This window comes from Empidonax traillii, unplaced genomic scaffold (genome assembly GCF_003031625.1).
Source record: "Empidonax traillii isolate 1590-97213 ecotype Southwest subspecies unplaced genomic scaffold, ASM303162v1 scaffold247:size2371522, whole genome shotgun sequence".
Taxonomy (NCBI): domain Eukaryota; kingdom Metazoa; phylum Chordata; class Aves; order Passeriformes; family Tyrannidae; genus Empidonax; species Empidonax traillii.
In genome coordinates this window covers 2,114,681-2,129,424 of record NW_020955440.1, presented here as the reverse complement: position 1 = coordinate 2,129,424, position 14,744 = coordinate 2,114,681, and the positions used below count along the sequence as shown (strand labels likewise).

Below are 14,744 nucleotides of genomic sequence, written 5' to 3'. Positions count from 1 at the left end.
AAAAAAAAAGAAAAAAAAGGGCTGGCTCTTTCGATTTCCATTAGTCAACTTGATCATCAGATGAAACTGAGCTGGTGTAAACCAACTATGTCTGGCCATAAGATGGTGCTAGTGCTACTGCACTGGCAATAAAAATGGCACTGGTAAAGCAACCAAGTGTCAAGTACAAAGGTGCTACTGGGAAACAGTTTCCTTTTCTCATTACTTTTATGAATGGCATTTGCTGAGATCCAGTAACAAGAACACATCAGTTCTTGCCCAAGTCTCCGTAACTGCAGAACATCTTGTAGAAAGAGAGCTAAGAGTGGGAAAAGAAAGTGAAAGAAGATGATTTTGGCCTAATACATCTCATTCACACTCAAGATGCCATGTAAACAAAGACAGAGAGAGATCTAATTTAGAGCAGACTGTTTCTTTTTTCCCATTCTAATTTACTACAGATGAGGTTACAGAAATTCATGAAACAAAAATAATTGCAGTGGTAGACAGAGATCCTCCTAGCTGAAGCTGAGAAGTCCTCCTAAAGCACACTCTAGTTGTTTGAAATAAAGTGATACCTTCTCCAATCACTAACAGAAATTAAAAGATGCAACTGAACACTCCTGAATTTTCCCTCTATCTTGCAATCATGCATAGAAGCCACTACATTAATACTTGTGTATACATAAATACATGCAAACACAGAATACATGTATATGCAGTGTGTTTTCAGCATCTACCTAAACATTCCACAGGAGAACACAGCTCTATGAAGATCCTTGCAACTCTTCTTCTGTGAGAATTATCAAAACTAGCCAAAAGGTCTACTGTGAACTCAGGGTATCCTTCACCTAGGTTTCAAGTTTCTTTTTCAAAGTAAACCCACAATATTTTTTCCCAAGTCTTTGAATGCTGGAAAAGTATATCCTTTGCTTAAAAATTAATTTCATTATTCTATATTCTGAAAGTTACAGTTAAAAATCAGCAGGAGATAAAGAATTTATCTGCATTTAATTGCAGTGGAATTTGGCAAAAATACAAACAGTGTAAGACAGTCTGTTGGTAACCATAATTACAGGGGTCACAAAATGTTTTCAAGTGTAAGCTAATGTGCCTCTTTTTTTTCAGTGAACAAGTCTATTCAGTTTTTCTCACAGGTGAATTTCAACTTCACTGTGTTTTCCAACACACCTTTCCCTCCTGAAAACTCATTCTCATTTTGTTAGATGTTTTTCACTTCAGCTTCGTGAACTCCTACCTGCACAGGACGACCATCTTCTTGGCCAATCATGTTCCTCCAGTCCTGCAGTGACCTCTGGAGGCTTTCCAGCCCAGTTTCCCAAAGCCTCACACCTCCTCCCATGTCCACAGTAACCAAACCTACTTTGCCCAGTGGTGCCAACAGGGCATCGGCATCTGAGATCTTAGAGAGCCACGATGTATATGGAGAGAGAGATTGTGAACTGAAAAACAAGAATTGATATGATTTTTCTTGAAGCTTCAATTAAATGAGGAATGAGTATTTATGTACTTAAATGGGCCATTATATGAAATTCCATCCTCATTTCAGGAGAGAATACAACTAAGCCATACAGACCCCCTGTTTTATCTGAAACATTCCACCTACTGAAACTGGATATAACCAAAAGATACTTGACATTACAAGAAGCAGTTTAAAAGACCGGGCTGAAAGGGAATATGCTGCCTGACTGCTGTATCTAATAACTCTGAAAATAGTCAGTCTTTAGAAAAAAACTATAAAGAATGTAAAAATTATAAAAAAGATGTTATAGAAGAACTACAAATGTATATAAAACTACAGAAGAAACAGGAGAAGACATGACCTGGACACTGAGGAAAATGCATTTCCATCAAATTAGAGTAATACCTTTCTCTAGTGTTTTAATATAAAATGAAGATTTAAACACTTACTTAACAATGGTACAGCTTTATGTACACAGAATTTTAACACTGTTTTAAACAGTGACCTCGCTGACAAAAATTTACTGCTGAAACAGAGGGCCTAATGGGTACATAATCTGAAGGGAAATTCAGATAATGTAGGAAAGGTTCCGTGCATTTTTCAGTACTGTTAGTGATAGGCATAATGAGATGGCAACCTATACTAACACTACAATTAATAATTTTCAAAAATGTAAAAAGGAGCAACACATATGCCTCTACCTGTGACTGAAATTGAGATGTACTAACTCAAATGAAAAAAGTTATCTTAGCATTTGACTAGGCTAACTATGCCAGAAGGAGAAAAGGTTGTTATATTTTAACATAGAATTATTCATACGTATATATGAAAACTCACTTTACTTATCAGTTCCTACTGGAATACATTTTTAAACCTGGACTTCTGCTCAGATCTGCCATATATAGCTTAAATTCTAATCTTAGGTTAATGGTCATGATGTTGAAACATGGTTTTGTAATTTCTGTAATTTCTTATAAAATACTGGTGTAAAATAACGTGATTCCCTACTATTTTTACGTTAAGGTCTTACATTTTTGAATATTTGTCTAAGATGTAGGCCAATTATAAAATGGTGCAGTCCAAAAATAAGTACCTATTAATTAAAATGTTGCCTAGATTTTTAATGAACCAGAATTACTTTAAATCAGAATCAATATTGTCAAAAACCAACATCAAATGGATAGAATTTTAAAAAAAGTATAAAATTCCTGATGTGCGAGTTTAATACATGGGCTATTTAAATATGCAAAACTGAGAGATTGCCATTTAAAAAACTCCCTTTAATATTATTGCAGTGGAAAATAGCAATTTGTAACCAAAATATATCTTTATATTATAAAATATTTGCAAATACTCTCTACAATTGTGAGAAACAGATGTTAAAACCAAACAGAATTCACACTGTCTGGTTATTTTGATTTATCACACAAGATACTTGTGAGGGAATGTATAGTTTCCAAAAGCTCAAGTTATTTTCAAAGTGAACTTTACATTGGGCCTGAACCTCATCCCTAGTTTCCTAACACCTAACTCCAGATCATTCTGCCTTTCCCTATCTTCCTAAAGATAGGGAAAAAGGAAAAGAAAATAAAGGTAGCAAACCAGAATGTAACAGGGTAGAGAACAAAATGGATGAAAGAGGGGGAAGGAGCAAAGGGGATGAAAATCAGAAGATAAAGGTACCTTTCATATTTACTAATTAAGGGCTACATGTTCACTGGTATCACCTAGTAAACAGATAAATTATGTTGACAAAAAATGCTTCAGTGTTTGCAGAATTTTACACTAGATATGAATTAGTCTTACTTTCCACATCAGAAGAAATATTTGCTTATCCTGATGTAATAATGGTCACTAAATTCTCTTTGCTCTTCCTCTAAGATAGAGGCTGCTCTAATCAATAAAATAAGTTACCTAGGAATTGCAATGTATTTGATTTTCTTTGAGTTAAGATCTGTTACTTCCAAGTATCCAGCAGCTTGTGGAGGAGTGACATCTGAAAAAAACAAACATGTTATTTTCCTGCTGCATGATTAACTGGTTATTGCATTTGCACTTAGCAGATTAAATTTAAATATTTCATTATAAAGTACCTATCAGAAAATGACAAGCTTTCACATTCAATACAGGAATATAACTTGCAAATAGGGAATTGTTTTATTATTATGATAGTGAGTAAACACAGTTAACAAGGAACAATGTATTTGTATAGCAAATGTCAAAATTACACACAATATAACTGCTCACAAAAGCACTAATCACACATTACCACAATCCCTAACTCACTGTTTTTATCTGTCACTGAAGATAATGTCAGTTGTATATCTGACTTTAAAAGCATACTGAGGAACATTTCAAAACATTGCGTTCATGATTTCCAATTTAAAATTTCTCAGTAATATTACCCTAACTGCTGTTCTCTTAAATTGAACCACTCCTTTAGGAGGTAGGTTTTTCAGTATCCAAAGATTTTATAACTTTATAGTAAATAGTCCTAGACTATCAAGCATTTAATATTCTGTTTATGGACAGTTTAATGAACACAGATAATATATGGTCCTTCCCTCAGAAATAAATTTTTTGTGTGTCTGCTTACATTGGTTTTTGCCAACATATGAGTACACTTTGCCTGGGCTAGAAGTGGCTTCCAGTTAGGAGTAGCCTGGAGTAAATCAAGGCAGTTTTTCAGAAAAGAAACCAGAAGACAGCACGGTATTGGGACAAAATGTCATTGTCACAAGATGAAAGCAAGTCTAGATTTCCTTCAGAAACAATGTATCTTTAACCTCCTTGAAACCAAGGAGAGTCTGGCTGCAGAAGTGTTGAGCTTGCATACAGCACAGAGAAAAAGACTGGTAAGATCAGCAGTATAAGGGGATCTAATATTCCAATGAGTACACAGAATAACCCACAGCAGCACTTTATGCATACCTACTGTATCTAGATATCTATAGTATACATACCTACAGTAGCACATCTGTTGACTTAATTCATCTTCATAAAAATGGAAATATCAAACACATCAGAAATAGGAAGAAGAAGTCTAGAAAAATGTTTTCTCTAGATTTTGTTACTGTTCTAAAAAGTGCTTTCCCTTTTGTTAGTAACTCAGAATAATACACACATTAAAAATTCTGATGAAGATCTAGAACAAGGTCTGATACTGAATTGGAAAGGGTAGCACTGTGGGATATGTGCTAAGGGATAAAAATTAAGTTAATAAATTAGAGTAAGAACACAAATCAAACAAATCAAATTACAAAAAGACAAAGGACTGCAGAGTAGGGAGCAATCAAATATTTAAATGCTACACAGGAACAGCTGGGTAGGCCCCAAAACTGCAGGCAAGAATTTTACAATGAAGCATGAACATCAGAGCTGATCGAGCACAGTTTGTTCCTCTTCTGCCAAAGCCTGATGGAGAAGAGTAGCTATGCACTGCTCTAGATATCAAACTTTAGGGAAAATAGACATAACGTTCAGTTCTGGGCACTCAGTACAAGGGGGACATGGAGGTCCTTAAGAAAGTCCAGGGGAGGTCTATGAAGATGATATGGGACTGAAGCATCTCTCTTACGAGGAAAGGCTGAGGAAGAACTTCTTTACTGTGAGGGTGACTGAGAACTGGAACTGGATGGCCAGAGAGGTTTTGGAGTCTCCTTCCCTGCAGAAGAACTGTCTGAACACAATCCTGAGCAACATACTCTAGGGGACTCTGCTTGATCAGGGAGGTTGGACTAGATGACCTCCAGTAGTCCCTGACAATCTTATCCATTCCGTGATTCTGTGACATGAGATAGTCCTGGGGATGACAAAGACGTCAGAACAGATGGGCTATAAGGACAAATTTAAGGAATTTTTTTTGTCTGAATAGAGACTTTTTAAAAAAGCACATCCAATCCTATTGAGAAGATTCTTACAAAGAGAGCAACATTATCCTGAGTGAGTGAAAGTGACATGAAGAATTCAGTTTTGTTTAGAGAAAAAAAAAAAGATGGATAATCTGAAAATATTTTGTATACAAGGAGAGTGAAGCATTGTAATAGGCCAGTTGTTTGAAAAACATCAGTTAAGAAGAGAGTACAGGTGTCATCCTGTCTCTATATAAACAGGTGGACCAGATGATGTGTCAAGGTTATTCCAGTAGCACTGTGTGTTGCTCTACATGTTGCTCCAGTTAGTGTCACACTAACAGAGACAGGCACTCAGTAATAGACTGCTATTTTATGTTCATCTATACAAAGTGCTGAGAATCCAAATAAATATTTGCTCTCAAGTAGCCCTCATCTCTATGGTCCTGTTTTTAGAATAAATATTAATTCTTATTTGCAGTATTTTGCCATGATCTCTTGTCTGAGTTTATATTTCAGGTCCATACATCTATTTGGGGAAATTATTAGTTGTTATAGTTTCTTTTAAAATATAACTATCATTCTGGTTTACAGTTTCAAAAAAAACACATAGGCAATTATTTCTTTGCTTATTGTTCCTGGAACAGCTTCAGTAATACATACTGGAGTATGCTAGAGTTTGGCTGAGTACTTCAAATTATTAATAGAAATGAAAGGCTGTGTGCCAGAACTGACCAGTTGTCCAAGAAGATGTGAAGGAAAGCCTGATAGAAAAATATAAAACAACTTCTCAAAGGCAACAGAAGACAACTGTGCAAGAATTTCAAGGGACTGAGACACACTTGATTTTATGTAGCAGGGTGCCTTTGCTTCACTATACCATTTCCCAGGGAAGGATACAAAGACTTATAAATGAAGTCTCATAAAACTTTCCTAGTTAATTAACTACAGGTTTTCCAATGCAGAAGTAACAGCAGCGATGACTCACCAAACATCCAAAAGCCCCCATGAATTACACAGCACAATCAGGAATAAGCAACACTGAATTTTAAGGGACCAAGACTGTTAATTAACTACTGGTAGCAGTCAAATGCATATTCAATTAAATATTCTGTCAGTTAGAGAGATTGAGAGGCAAACTCCAGAAGAAACAATAGCCCAGCAGAGAAGGTTGTGAACACAGAATCTCAAACGAGCACTGTAAGGACTAGTACTTCATTATCTCACCTTCCAAGTGAGCACATAAATGCATGCCTCTTTTCTTCTGTCTTCCCTTTTTTCAACTTTGAAATATTTATGACTCATGCCACAAAAATGGCAGTACTAGGTCCCTCTAATCTAGTATTTTGTCTCCAAGAGATGCTTGGAAAGTTAAGTACAGACAAGTGCACATGGTAGTTTCCTCAGTCACCAATTAGTTCCAGTCTAGGGGTTTCTTTAGCTGAATGTGTTGTGTATGGTTTTACGTCTACATATTTAGTAACTTTCCAGGAGTTTGTCCAGATTTCCTTTAAATCCATGTTTCAGCATTCACAACATCCTTTGGGAAGCAGTTTCACAGGTTGGTTCCTTACTCTACAAAAAAACGTCTTGTTTGTTTTGACAAAGTTCCTACTAGCTTCATTAGCTGCTCCCTAACTGTGGTACTGAGTGCAAAATTGTTTCTTTTCCCAGATCTCCATGCCATATGTATTTTTGTAGAACTCTACCATATACCTCTTCCCTGATCTTGTCTCCACATGCTGAAGGGTTGGGCAATGTAAACTTGCTTCTCCTTGCTATCTTTTTCTGAACTTACTCCAGTTCAGCCTTCTCTCACCTTGAGATGGAAGACCAAAACTAAACCATGTTAAGGACACATAGATTTGCACAACAGTACAAAGACGTTCTTTGGTTTTTTCTGTTCCTTCCCTAGTAATTCTCAACATTTGATTTGCTTTTTTTTAACAGCTACTGAGCTTTGAACTGCTATCTTAATGAAACTATCATGACAGTAAAATAATGCTTGTAGGATGTTCTGATCAGCCCCATCTTCTTTCATATAGAATTAGGATTCTTTCTTCCCTAATGTATTTGATATCTACACTGAATTTCATCTGCTATTTCTGTTGCAGTCAGAATTGTAGTCCTTTTGGAATCCTTCATGGTGAATCCTTCCTGCCATGAATAATAACCAGTAACATCAGCACCGTCACCTCAGTAATAATTAATTTTTCTGGTTTTTTCATTACATGCTCAGTAGCACAGGTGTCTGTAGGAATTCCCTCATAGCTCCTCCTTCGCTAGAAAAACTGGTCATTAAATGAAAAATTGAAATGTCCTGAAAAAGCCCCCAAAAATGGCTATGGAATAGAAAACCCAGAGGCTTGCTCAAGTCCCATTTAATTGTATCAGTAAGGTCATATTAAACATGATTCAGTTAAGATCAATTTTTGTAATTAATAAATTAAAACATCATTTAGAAAAGAAAAATCAATGATAATGATCTTTAAGGCTTGAAATTTTTCAACTTAAATGGCCATAAAGCACTGTACAAATCTCATAAAATTTTCTACACATTTAAAGCTCTCACTTCCTGTTCATGAATATATTTCATCATAGCTGAGAAAAAAAAATTAAACTGCTTGGCCAGATAGAAGTCAATTTTCAGACTGATAAAATACTCAAGTCACTGTTATCCAGGATTCACAAAGAATGTCCCCTGTTTTTTAACTACAGTAATCTAGCATGAAAAATGTCACACACCACAGCAATGTAAAAGGTTTTTAGAAATAGCTGTCAATTTTAGCTGTCATTTGGAAACACTATATCCCTCTCTCACTCCCAAATTAAATTAATTTTAACAAAAACTCAGAATATTTATCTTCTGAATTTTTAAACCATCTACTTTAGAGTCAGATCCCTTCTTTTCCTGTGAAGGCCTGAAAAAAAGTGACCCAGTCTGACCCTTCAATGGTTTATAAAGTATGAGAAGATTACAACCTGAAGTGGTAAATTAGTTCCAAGATGCAAACTCTTTACTAATTCTATTAAATTTAATCTTTTTAAAAGGTAATCTTTCCTTTACAAATGTAGTAACTTAAGTTTTCTACCTTGCTGATATCCTTGACTTGGCTCTTAGTAATAAATAAAAGGATTTCTCTACACAGGGAAGTTAATCTGTGTTAAACAAGGGCAGGAATATTAGATAATTCATTCTGTTCAAGGGAGTTAATTTGGAATAAAGTGTTTATTCTGGGACAGAAAGTTCACACACAGAATAAATCATGAATAGGTTCTCATGCTGATGAATTACAAAAACCCTGCCATTCTACCATTTACATATACTTTGGGGGTTTTCTCTTTTGATAGTAAACTTTCTTTGGAGATTCCTAGAGGTAATTAATGCAGAACTCACAAGTGCTGTTATTTAGCACTAACTGGTATATTTGTAGTTATTTGCTAAAGAAGCTAAAGTTACGGTAGTAACAGAAAGCTTGGAATGGCAGCACAAAAAGGTCTGAAGACCACTAGTCTACACCTGCTTTCTTTATTAGTGTATAAAAGGAGGACAGTTTTGCTGTATGTGAATGTTGCTCGGGCAACATTCTCTTGGACAAGACAAGAACTAAAAAGCCTGGATCTCTTCAGTTTGGAGAGAAGGCAGATGTGAGTGAAGTTGGCAAAGTCATGAAGGTGATGGTTAAGGTGAATGCCGAACTGTTACTCACCCAAGCCTGCAACAGTAGAAAAAGGGGCACTTGATAAATGTGGTGGGAGATCAGCTGATCACAGAAAATCACCAACTTTTGAGTTTGCTGTAGAGACACATAAGCTCAAAGAGGGACCAGACAAACTTGTGGACAACAGGTCCGTAAAAGGAGATTTAAAGCCTGAGGTTTTAATATCCCTAGCAAAACAACTGCAAATATTGAGAAAGTACGAAAGGAAAAACAATGAAGTGGACAGGCTCACATGCATTCCCAAAATAACCTCTCCCATTGTTCCTGCTGGGGATAGAATACTGAGTTAGTCAGACAACAGGTTTATCACTGCATCTCTGCATGACACTGAGTAGAACTTGGAAATACTGGTGAAGGCTGATTGCTGAACTGGAATGATCATATTCTTACAGTGGATTTCCAGTGCAGACAGAGGAAGATCCCATCTACCAGGATATTCACAGTGTAGACAGCCTATTAATTCCCAGAAGCATAATTCAGCATATTAATATGATATAAAATAATTTTAAAAATAAGTGCAACTACTCTCGTCCTTCTCAAACACTTGCTATGTGATTATTTAAGAACATTTTGGAAAGATTAATGAGTGATTGCAGTTTGCAAAACAAAAAACAAGTGTGTTGCAGCACAAGTATATGAACCTCTTACCTTTTGGGTAAATGTCTTTCAAAGGCACATCTCCAGGTGCTAAAATTCTGGCTATTTGATTAGAAGCCAATAAAGTTACACAATTGGTTTGTTTTGCAGCTCCTTTTTTCCGCTGGGCTCCATAATAAAATGGATCAGAAGGAGAAGCACGTTTTTGACTCAGAGAGGAGCTTCTTTTCCAGCTATACACTTCACTGGGAGACTGCAAGAGAGGAGTGTAGTGAAGAAAATGTTACCATTACTGAGCGTAGGAACAAATGTTTCTTGACAAGTTCCACTTTTTATTTAATTTCAAATCAAATGTGGCTACTGTGGTTACTTCTTATGTTACCACATGACAAGGATGAGTCTTGGATTATTTTGTCATCAAAAACTCCTCTAGGAGTGAAAACCAACAAACCATATACACAAGTTTTAGGCTTTAAGAATTTCTGAAGATCTGAAGTTGAACCAACATCTTTTTTTCATATTGAACCAGGAACAGAAAGCATTTAAATAACCTCATCTGGAATCAAACTGTATAACAAACTGTTACCATAAACTAAGTTTCCACTAATGTAGATAAATGCAAACAGATATTTCAGTAGTAAATTCAAAACTAGGCAATAAAGCTCCCAAAACTAGCAATAAAGTTCAGAAACATAAATACAGGTGTCCACATGAAAGCCAGTTCCTTCATCTCCCACTATGGTTATAAGAGCTTAGAGAAAAAAATCATCTTGAAGGCCTCAGTGTTTGGTAAGCAGAGCACTGCTACTACAAACAAGAGCTCAGATACCTTGCTCATACTGAACACCTACATCACTATCACTAAACACTGAATCTGAAGTTTTACCCCATCACCCTTAACATTCACCCTTAGCACTCCCCCTTTGACATTCACATGGACATCTAAAACCATGTATGAAGAAAGATGGGGCCTCAGTCTAAATCAGGCAGAGCAAAATGCTTCATGATCAGCATTGGTGTGTGAGTACTGAAGAGTGCAGCACCTTTAGTACTCCCTCTTCTAAACCACCTCCCTTTTCCAGCAATAAACTCACATCCATTGCAAATAATATGAATAGCTAGAATAATCAACCTGGTCATATAAATCTAGATCAAGGAAAATTCAAAAGCTAGTTGCAAATACAGGGGATGTCTTGTTGTCAAAAACATATTTTTGAATCCTTTTGGATTTCAGTCTTTTCTTTTGTCATTTGGCTTTCCCAAAACTCATGTATGTTAACACTTATATTTTCTAATTTGCCCCAATTTATTAAGCAAACATGACTTACAATTATTTATTCCATAAGCACTACCTTTTTTACTTATCATTAGGTGGCAAATAGAAAAAAAGGTCCAAAGAGTTAAATATACTGCTTTTATTTTCCTTATGTTTACCTCCACTCCTTGTAACACCCCTAGTCATTACACTGCTAAGTTTCACTTTCCTTTCCGGTCCTTTTCTAACTGTGTCACAGCAGTGAGCACAGTTACATGCAGTATTTACTCTCAGCTACATTGTTCACTACTGAAGGGGCTGTATAGTTTTGCTACCATTTTCTGTATCTTTTTTTCTTTTTCTTAAATCTAGTCTTGACCTCCTGCATGCTGAGCAAAAAGTTCATACTGAACAGTCCAAAATTATACTGATAACCTTTTCCTCAGTTGTTATATTTAATTAAAAAACTGTAAAAACACATGATTTACAAAATACTGCTCTAGCCAGAACTGTTCAGAGCTCACCAACAATGAATTTTGTTTATGCTAGACATTATGTTGTCCAATTTCTTACTACTTAAAACTCCACTGAAATCCCTCTAGATTAGACTACCCTAACAAATGGTGTACACTATGTGAATTTGTCACTTACTGTCATTCCCTTTTTTTTTTTCCATCGTTTGGTAAACAGGTACTTAACTGGTTACAGAATAAACGAGACCATATTACTTCATTTTATAATAATGCTGAGTATTTACCAAGAGGTCTGGGAAACCAATAACAACAGTAGCGTAATTCTGTTCATCCGAGAAGATCCTGTTGGGGGAGCTGATCTTTTGTCCCACAGCTGCACTGAGGTTTTCTGAAGATAGCTGGTCACTTGAAACAGCATGCGGCACACACAGCTCTGACGCTAAACAGGGAAATTAAACAAAATGAAAGTCATTAAAACCAGATGTGCAATAGGAAACAATATTAACTGTAAGAGCGCTGAGCACTGAACATTGCTATTACTCCGAGCATAAAATTACTAAAAAGCTGAAGATCTGATTATACTATACCACACAAAAGAAGCCAGGAAACAGTCTTAGTTTTGTAAAGTTAAGTACTTAAAATCAGGAATTACTAGCTTTGTAGACGCTTACACCACTTAATTTTGCCCTCTACTGTGCAAATGAGGCAGGAAGTCTATGGAATAAAACAGCATGTGATCTCATTGAAAACTACTATAATGCAAATGTACCAAAAGGCAAAATGTAGGTTTGCACAGGTAAGTGTCAATGTGACACTTCTCAGTGACTGTCTTGCTATCTTTGAAATTTTAATAATATTTGTAATGAATTTATAATGCATTTCTGTTAAATAATGGTCTAGTTTTCTTCATCTTTAAGCTAAGGAAAACTAAATTTTATTCTGTGCAACTGTAAGAGCCTTTTACCTTGCCTCAAGTTATCAACACAGTCAGAACCTGCTATCTTTAGTGCTGCAGCATACACTGTTTCCACTTCAATGGGCAGACTATCTCGTTCACCTGGCAAAGGGAGACAGTTTTTTCTCCATCAAAGGATAAATGGGCTACTGGTTTGGGTCTGCAGTAAAGCAATACTAGTCTAACTTTTGTTGGTTCTCCTGTCACAGGTTCTGCCTCACAAGAACAAGAACAGGCTGAAGATGCTACATTTGGCGTTTGCTGAATGATTTGGAAAAAAGTGGAGAGGAGATATGATAACCTTTTGGATTGGAAGAGAAGAAATCAGACAACAAAGGATTAAAATAGCACAGAAAGCATGCAGCAAAAAACTGTCCACAATACTTTGAGACTGGAAATTATAATAATGTTTCTATCCATCTGATGAATGATACTCTAGAATGTTTTCTAAATAAGGTAGTTAGAGGAAGGAAATTACTGTGCTCTGATGGCGCTTGATAAGTTGGTAAACTTACAAGAGATAAAAAGGATTCTAGATATTTAGGCTGTAGTTAGTTTTTTGTATCCACATTGTTGCTGTTTATGTAAAATTAGTCCTATTTGTTATTTGTCAATAACATTTGCTTGTATCATGTTTACAACTGCATTAATCTCATTTTTCATACTTATGCTAGCTAAAAGAACCAGAATAAAACTTTCTCCCTCTTCAACACATATAAAGTGGTTTCTCTATTTGTTTCCTCTGTCTCTCCAAGACACAGTGACCAAAAGCTATAAGCTGTTAGGTGGGATGCACACGTACCAAGTACGCTAAAGATCTTGTGCAGCATGATCAAATGCTCAGGGTTAAAAGTGCTATCAGATCTGAAGATAGATCCTACCAGTCCGAATTATGACCACTGGAGATTTCTGCCTTATTCTGTAATTAAGACATGTCTCAATGCCTAGCATCATCTGGGAATTTTAATGATCGAATTGCCTCTATTTTTCAACACAGGTGTGATGGTCTTAATGGCCCCCTGCACGCTAGTGACAGAACTACAGAAACTGTGACTTCTGTTCTGTTTTAACAGTAGGTCTTTTGTATTTTTCTGAGGCTGGGAGATGTTTTTTAGCTCATCTGACTGTGTGCAGCAGATCTGCAACAGCATACAACCTGACTTGTTCCCCTGTATTCCTGTTCTAATTCCTGTCTAATCATCTTTCTTCCTTTTCCATTCCATATGCTTGTCTGTTTCCTTAAAGTCCATGACTGAGGGTCTTAAATGCTAAAATGAAACAAAGATGCTTTGTTCAAACAACCTGCAGTCTGGGCATGGGATGTGCCATGCCTTGTGAAAAGGTATTATTAAGCAAACATGATAAGGGGAGGACAAAAAGAGAATCAGAAAGAAGGTTAATTATTTAGACCTTTAAAAAGCCTTGTTTGTGCAGTTGCAAACAGAAATGAATAAAAAAAAAAAAAAAAAAAAAAGAAGAAGGAACTAGCCAAGCTTGCATTCAATACCTGTTGTTAAGCCAAATCCCATTTCAGCTGGCTCTTCACTCAATGCATAAAGCTGGCAAACCGCACTGTCTTGAGCTTCCATATGGGCATGCTTGGTTAAAAGAAATTTCCTGTAAAGGATACACATTTATAATAATTCCTGATTGAGCCTGTAATTCTAAACAAAGACTTTTATCTTCTGAAACAGTGAAAACATTCTGCATTTATATAAACAAGGTTATCAACACCTTTTGCTAAAACTAAATACAACTTACCAACATCTGTGAGATAAGAAAGGGTAAGCCAGCAATTGGCAGATTTGTCTTCTGGCAACTATTTACACACTTTCATTTGCTGCTCATTTATAAAAACAAGATAGTGCAGTAACATTTCTTCCATGTGACCATGAAAGTAAAGGAAGTAGGTGCCAACTCTGGACAATGTGTCTGTATTTCCAAGACTAGGTCCATGAACATTGTTATTTCTGAAGTTCAATACCACCTCAGTAAAATCAGTAATAACATGCATACAATCAAAACTAGTCTAGATTTTTAGAGGCAGGCATATCCTGTTCATTTCCTACTCTATAAGCCTACCTGCACTTTCAGCACAAGCAAATCTGCATTTCAAACACCAAATTTAAAGTCCAGTCCGTCTGAAAAAAACTCTGAGACCAGAAGTGAAACTCCTGAACATAAACAAGACACAAACGAGAAATAATGCCACCAAGAAAATCAGGCTGAACTAACTTATTTGTCTCATTTTCCACCAAGAGCCACCGGTCTTCAGCTGCCAGGAAAACAGATTTCAGACTAATTGGCAGGGAGATGGTATGAGTTTGACCCTCCAAAACATCCAGTACAATAAGGTGGTTTCTGTAAAATTGGAAGCCAAGAGAAGAATAATCAGTTAGGGATATCTATTACAAAGGATAAGGAAAGGA

At 36.1% G+C, this 14,744-nt stretch overlaps 1 protein-coding gene across 1 annotated transcript in view; it reads right to left on the bottom strand.

The window, feature by feature from the left end:
• VWA8 (von Willebrand factor A domain containing 8) overlaps positions 1 to 14,744 on the bottom strand; it is a 174,600-nt gene that overhangs the window by 34,429 nt on the left and 125,427 nt on the right. Inside the window, exons 32-37 of the mRNA XM_027888842.1 lie at positions 14,551 to 14,676; positions 13,823 to 13,932; positions 11,645 to 11,799; positions 9,684 to 9,885; positions 3,377 to 3,458; positions 1,238 to 1,442 (exon numbers count right to left, since the gene is read on the bottom strand). Coding sequence (XP_027744643.1) covers positions 1,238 to 1,442; positions 3,377 to 3,458; positions 9,684 to 9,885; positions 11,645 to 11,799; positions 13,823 to 13,932; positions 14,551 to 14,676 — 880 coding nt within the window. The remainder of the gene's footprint in view (positions 1 to 1,237; positions 1,443 to 3,376; positions 3,459 to 9,683; positions 9,886 to 11,644; positions 11,800 to 13,822; positions 13,933 to 14,550; positions 14,677 to 14,744) is intronic.